The 7,459-nt window shown below is 49.5% G+C and overlaps 1 protein-coding gene across 1 annotated transcript in view; it reads right to left on the reverse strand.

The window, feature by feature from the left end:
• LOC311241622 (netrin-4-like) overlaps positions 1-6,382 on the reverse strand; it is a gene marked incomplete at its 5' end in the record, with an annotated part of 9,826 nt that extends 3,444 nt beyond the window's left edge. The window contains 3 exons of the mRNA XM_084330498.1: positions 1,433-1,606; positions 5,772-5,840; positions 6,262-6,382. Coding sequence (XP_084186624.1) covers positions 1,433-1,606; positions 5,772-5,840; positions 6,262-6,382 — 364 coding nt within the window. The remainder of the gene's footprint in view (positions 1-1,432; positions 1,607-5,771; positions 5,841-6,261) is intronic.
• Positions 6,383-7,459: the final 1,077 nt, after the last annotated feature.

The following is a 7,459-nucleotide window of genomic DNA, read 5'->3' on the forward strand; positions in this document are numbered from 1 at the left end:
GACTCAATTTCATCGGCGACCCAAAACATTGCATGGATTAAATGTGTGTTCCTGTGTGTGCCGCCCATCGCATGTGTGTGTGTCACTGCATGACGAATAAAGACTTCTTCAAAAAAGTCCAGTTTATTATTATGGTGCAAAGGTCTAAGCGCTCACCACCGCACAGGACCCGGTTTCAGTTCCCAGTAGCGGTACTTCCGTCTTGGTTAGAGACGCTCCAACGAACATGACGGCAGTGTTCGTAGTTGGGAAGCCGTGAGGGTGTTAGTCCTGACCGTTGCATTAGTGACTCCTACCGTCTGTTCAGCAGGGAGGGCATCTGGGGGAGATAGCGTGAACCTCCAGGGGTGTTAGCTCTCCCAGTGAAACTCCTGGCCGGCAGGTGAAAAGAAGCGGCTGGTGACTCCACGTGTCTCGGAGGAGACATGTGGTAGTCTACACCCTCCCCAGACCGACAGAGGAGACATGTGGTAGTCTACACCCTCCCCAGACCGACAGAGGAGACATGTGGTAGTCTACACCCTCCCCAGACCGACAGAGGAGGCATGTGGTAGTCTACACCCTCCCCACACCAACAGAGGAGACATGTGGTAGTCTACACCCTCCCCAGACCGACAGAGGAGACCTGTGGTAGTCTACACCCTCCCCAGACTGACAGAGGAGACATGTGGTAGTCTACACCCTCCCCAGACCGACAGAGGAGACATGTGGTAGTCTACACCCTCCCCAGACCGACAGAGGAGACCTGTGGTAGTCTACACCCTCCCCAGACCAACAGAGGAGACCTGTGGTTGTCTATACCCTCCCCAGACCGACAGAGGAGATATGTGGTAGTCTACACCCTCCCCAGACCGACAGAGGCGGCATGTGGTAGTCTACACCCTCCCCAGACCGACAGAGGAGACATGTGGTAGTCTACACCCTCCCCAGACTGACAGAGGAGACATGTGGTAGTCTACACCCTCCCCAGACTGACAGAGGAGACATGTGGTAGTCTACACCCTCCCCAGACCGACAGAGGAGACATGTGGTAGTCTACACCCTCCCCAGACCGACAGAGGAGACATGTGGTAGTCTACACCCTCCCCAGACCGACAGAGGAGACCTGTGGTTGTCTACACCCTCCCCAGACCGACAGAGGAGACCTGTGGTTGTCTACACCCTCCCCAGACCGACAGAGGAGACATGTGGTAGTCTACACCCTCCCCAGACCGACAGAGGAGACATGTGGTAGTCTACACCCTCCCAAGACCGACAGAGGAGACATGTGGTAGTCTACACCCTCCCCAGACCGACAGAGGAGATATGTGGTAGTCTATACCCTCCCCAGACCGACAGAGGAGACATGTGGTAGTCTACACCCTCCCCAGACCGACAGAGGGTAGCGTAACGACCAGGACCATGACACAGGGGAATTGGCATAATGACTGACCTGGGTTGAGGATGGGGCAGGTGCAGCCCCGTGCGGTCCAGGACTCGGGGTAGAGGGTGACCCGAGCCCTCTGGATCTTCAGCTTGGTGTTCTGGCTGAGAACCTTCTGAACTTTGACCTCAACCTCGGCATGGGAACCCTTATCATGGGCTGAGAGCACCTTCACCTTCAACACTATGGGGAGGTGGAGAGAGAGAGAGAGAGAGGCGAGGGAGAAAGGGAAAGAGGGAGGGAGAGGAAGAGGGAGAATGAGATGAGATGAGGGATGGAGGGAGAGGGGGGGAGGAAGGGAGTGAGAGGGAGAGAGAGATGAGGGAGGGAGGGAGGGAGGAAGAAAGGGAGGGGAAGAGAGAGAGGAAGGTAGTGAGAGGGAGATGAGGAAAGGGAGGAAGGAAGGGAGTGAGAGGGAGATGAGGGAGGGGGGAGGAAGAGGAAGAGAGATAGAGGAAGAGAGAAGGAGGAAGATTTAATCCCTATATATGACATGACCTAAAGGTGAGTGTTAGTGTGTGCGTGCGTGCGCGCGTGTGTGTGGAGCATGCAAGGTGTGTGTTAGTGTGTGTGTATGTATGTGTGTGTGTGTGTGTGTGTGTGTGTGTGGGTGTGTGTGTGTGTGTGTGTGTGTGGAGCATGCAAGGCGTGTGTTAGTGTGTGTGTATGTATGTGTGTGTGTGTGTGTGTGTGTGTGTGTGTGTGTGTGTGTGTGTGTGTGTGTGTGGAGCATGCAAGGTGTGTGTTAGTGTGTGTGTGTGTGTGTGTGTGTGTGTGTGTGTGTGTGTGTGTGTGTGTGTGTGTGTGTGTGTGTGTGTGTGGAGCATGCAAGGTGTGTGTTAGTGTGTGTTAGTGTGTGTGTGTGTGCAACAAACCGCTGCATAACTTAATAAAAGCGGAAGACGGTTTGACAATCCCGAAGGACCAGCCAAGCATCGTGCTGAGACGGGCCGAACACTTTGGCACCAGCTGCTTAATCAGGACTCTGACGCAGAGCCCACTGTTCTCGACGACCTGCCGACACTTCCTCCGATACTAAACCTAGACCAGCCGCCAACATTCCTGGAGGTCCTATCAGCTACCCGCTCCCTCCCCCCCGGTAACGACAACATCCCTGCTGAGCTGCTGAAACATTTATAACGCTGCACAAGTACATCACCAAGGTCTTGGCCCATGACGACGTCCCACAACAATGGAGAGATGCCACTATTGTCGCCATCTATAAGAACAAGGGTGACAAGGCTGTCTGTGGCAACAGTATATCTCGCTCCTTGCTGTTGCCGGTAAGGTCCTGGCGAAGGTGACTCTTCAGAGGCTGATTAACAACTGAATCACTGAATCAGTACCGCCTGAATCGCAATGCACGGTAGACATGATTTTCACAGCTCGACAGCTGCAGGAAAAGTGCAGAGAACAGCGTCAGGACCTGTGTTCATGGCCTTTGTTGATCTCTGGAAAGCTTTCGACACTGTGTCCAGAGAGAACTGTTGTGGGAAGTCCTCCTCAGGTGTGGCTGCCCTAGCAAGTTCATTAACATCCTCCGCCAATTTCACAATGGAATGACTGCTCTGGTGACTATAGGGGGACAAGAGTCTTCCCCCTTCCCTGTACACACAGGAGTTAGGCCAGGGCTCTACGCTAACCTTTTTCCCAAGGAGCACATGTGCTCCTAAATGAAAAAATGTAGGAGCACACAAAGACATTTAGGAGCACACAAAAATATTTAGGGGCACAGTGAAAATATTTCATTTTTTATTTTTATTTTTTTATATAAATGTATATTTGTACTGTGCGTGCAAACGGGAACGGGACACACACCTGTGCAATAGCACATACCACCAAAGTCACTGGCCCACTGTGTGCATGTGTGTGTATCTGCGTGTGCAAACGGGAATGGGACACAGACATTTGAACTATTAAGTGATTAATGCCTACTGTGGCAAAGTTGTAGCCAACAACTAGGCCTAATAAAAAAAGGCAGGGACATTAAAAAAAAAAAAGGAGACACTGGCATTACCTGTAAGGTGCCTTTTCGGTATACTACCTTTGCTAAAACTGTGTTCTGTTAAAGGTGGTAACTACTGGAATAGCCTTACCAGTTGTGATTAGAGAGTGCCCCACATACTCCATGTTCAAGACCCATCTTAAACTGCATCTTAAGGCAAACCAGAACTGTGATCATTTTTTATCTGATTTAGTTTATGTAACTTGTTTTTATTGTTGTTTTTATCATTGATTGTCACAATGCTTTTACCCTAAGCAGGCTATTTATTTATTTATTGAAAGAGTTTAGCTGTCTCCTGGTGTAAATTAGCTCTTGCTACAACCCTGCATGTTTACATTTTGTATTTTGTACTTGATGTTCATTAACATGTGCTGTCCCTATCAAATAAACTATCAAATCAAACTACTGCTACAAAAGTAACAGTCACTTAACTTTAGCTTTTGCCCCTTTTATGCATACAATGCCAGGCTATGTTTTGGCTAGTGTTGCTCTTCTAGAAAAATAATCCTTTCAGGGTTGCCTATTGAAATACTGTACACCTCCACTTTCAAAAACACTCTCAAAGAACACCTACGGGGGAGACTGCAATTCGAAACTGGCCCCTACAAATGTCCTAAACCAGTTGTACAGTAAATGACCAAGTATGGCTTTGTCAGTATTCCAATGTACAGTGTATGACCTGGCATGATCACGTGCCCCATATCGAACTCAAAGGTAGGACAGCTACGATGGCTGGGCCTCACACCGGCTGCCTCGCTATATAGTGCTATATGGCCGACTGCATCAAGGTCGACGCTCTGCTGGAGGGCAGAAGAAACGCTTTAAAGACCAGCTGAAGACCACGGTGAGGAGGTGCGGAATCGGACCCGGGGCCCTGGAGGAGGCTGCTGCTGCTGACCGTGACACCTGCCTGGATGGGACCCGTATGATGGAGGAGGAAAGGACGGCCAGGAGACAGGAGAGGAGACTCAGGAGGAAAGGACGGCCAGGAGACAGGAGAGGAGACTCGGGAGGAGAGGACGGCCAGGAGGCAGGAGAGGAGACTCAGGAGGAGAGGACGGCCAGGGGACAGGAGAGGAGACTCAGGAGGAGAGGACGGCCAGGGGACAGGAGAGGAGACTCAGGAGGAGAGGACGGCCAGGGGACAGGAGAGGAGACTCAGGAGGAGAGGAGACAGGAGACAGGAGAGGAGACTCAGGAGGAGAGGAGACAGGAGACAGGAGAGGAGACTCAGGAGGAGAGGAGACAGGAGACAGGAGAGGAGACTCAGGAGGAGAGGACGGCCAGGAGACAGGAGAGGAGACTCAGGAGGAGAGGACGGCCAGGAGACAGGAGAGGAGACTCAGGAGGAGAGGAGACAGGAGACAGGAGAGGAGACTCAGGAGGAGAGGACGGCCAGGAGACAGGAGAGGAGACTCAGGAGGAGAGGACGGCCAGGAGACAGGAGAGGAGACTCAGGAGGAGAGGACGGCCAGGAGGCAGGAGAGGAGACTCAGGAGGAGAGGACGGCCAGGAGACAGGAGAGGAGACTCAGGAGGAGAGGACGGCCAGGAGACAGGAGAGGAGACTCAGGAGGAGAGACTCAGGAGGAGAGGAGACTCAGGAGGAGAGACTCAGGAGGAGAGGAGACTCAGGAGGAGAGACTCAGGAGGAGAGGACGGCCAGGAGACAGGAGGAGAGACTCAGGAGGAGAGGAGACTCAGGAGGAGAGACTCAGGAGGAGAGGAGACTCAGGAGGAGAGACTCAGGAGGAGAGGAGACTCAGGAGGAGAGACTCAGGAGGAGAGGACGGCCAGGAGACAGGAGAGGAGACTCGGGAGGAGATACACCTGCAGCTCCCGCTACCACAACATCTACATGTCCTGCAGCAGGACTCAGGATCCAGGACAGGACTATACAGCCATCAGAGGACTCATCGTTAGAAGTGGACGTCATCATCGGACTTCGATGGACAACCACAAGCAAGCAAGTGTGTGTGTGTGTGTGTGTGTGTTAGTGTGTGTTAGTGTGTGTTAGTGTGTGTTAGTGTGTGTGTGTTAGTGTGTGTTAGTGTGTGTTAGTGTGTGTTATAGGGACGGAGGGTGGTGAGGTGTGTGTGTTAGTGTGTGTTAGTGTGTGTGTGTGTGTGTGTGTTAGTTTGTGTTATAGGGACGGAGGGTGGTGAGGTGTGTGTGTTAGTGTGTGTTAGTGTGTGTGTTAGTGTGTGTTAGTGTGTGTTATAGGGGTGGGGGGTGGTGAGGTGTGTGTGTTAGTGTGTGTTAGTGTGTGTGTTAGTGTGTGTTAGTGTGTGTTATAGGGGTGGGGGGTGGTGAGGTGTGCGCGGGGCATGTGGGTTCTTCTTACCGTAAGCGTAATTCATCGTGCAGAAGAGCTTGCTGTTGGCCAAGACCTGCTCCTTACACTCACACTTCTCTGCAGGGGACAGATAACAAAGACATGGGCTTAAAGATTAAATATTTGCAGTGTGACGGATGTTGGCAGCATGTGTGTGTGTGTGTGTGTGCGCGCTATCAGACGCTGCACAGTAAGAATGTAATCACAGTGTGTGTGTGTGTGTGTGTGTGTGTGTGTGTGTGTGTGTGTGTGTGTGTGTGTGTGTGTGTGTGTGTGTACAAAGAAGAATGTGCCTATGTCAGCTGCACTTGTGCCTTGGGGGGTCTAGGACAGGGACACTTGGACACACACAGACACACACTTGTTCCGTATCCTTGTAAGGCAGTATCAAGCCTTTCATTACTTACCCATTAACGCTTGGTCAGTGGACTGTGGAGGAGCAGGATGAATACCACACACACACACACACACACACACACTCATGCTCTCAGTATCTCACCTGAATAGTGCAGGGCAGAGAAGAGTTCGTCGGCTCTGAAGATCCGCACAGGGTCACTGGAGTTGGCTTCTAGATTATATAGGTCCAGATCTAGGCTAAATAAACACAGTGAGAAAACCATTAGAATCAAATCTATTAGGAGCGAAGAGCAGAGTGTGTGTGTATCGTGTGTTTAACCCACGACGACACCGAATGGGTTTGTTGTGTGATACTGATATCTGATACCGGGTTAGAAACAGGATAGATATCAGTATCGGGGGGGGCGGGGGGGAATTCCACAATACTAAAACTAAATAATACCAAGAGACTTGTGTAACATGTCAGAAATGAAAGCAGAGCCATTTTATATCATTTATTATATTATGATTGAATATGGATTATATACCCCAAACTGGTGATCTAAGTCTATACTTAAGTCTATACTCGGGGTTCCCACAGACATTGCAAAATGAAATGCACGGACTTTCAAGTGCTTTTCCAAGCACTATTTTTCATTTTAAAAGGGCATTTTATTTTATTTTAAAAGGATACAATTCACTTTTAAATGCTGTTTTCTATAGAAAAAAAATCTGATCCAATATTTATGGTTTAAAACCAATTTCCGACAATTAGTGTACACTTTAAATAAAGAAATTCTACTTCTTGATTCAGAACAATTCCATCATTGTTCTAAACACGTCACCCTCCCAGTATGAATATCTCCACACTCAAGACAACCTTGAGATGACTAGACGACAGCTCTGCCTCCTGTGTGATGTAGCAGAGAGGGAGGGATTAGGGAGGATGCATGCCATGGCAGATAGAGAGAAGCGCTTGTCCCTGGTTTTATAATACAATGGCTATTTGGATAAGATGCAGAGAAGGACATTGATAGGGGCCCACCCACAAAGAAAAGGAGGAGATATGCCAGTAAACAGAAGATAAAGACGACTTTGAACTGTTAAACAGTAATCCAAATTTTTTATTGCACTGTAAAAAAAACTGTGATTTTATAGTATGTCTGCAGTTTATGTGCTCATTTCATCATTCATGTCTTTTCTATTCTATTAAAACTGAATCAAACCATAAACAAAGTGGCCTGTTGGGATGTGAAAAACTGTGATTTTATACGTCTGCTCATTTTACCCTTGCTATTATTTTACTTAATAATACTATTACTTTTATTTTGTGTGTGTGTGTGTGTGATTGATTGAAAACG

The sequence above is a fragment of the Notolepis coatsorum genome (genome assembly GCF_963971535.1).
Source record: "Notolepis coatsorum genome assembly, chromosome: 15".
Classification (NCBI taxonomy): domain Eukaryota; kingdom Metazoa; phylum Chordata; class Actinopteri; order Aulopiformes; family Paralepididae; genus Notolepis; species Notolepis coatsorum.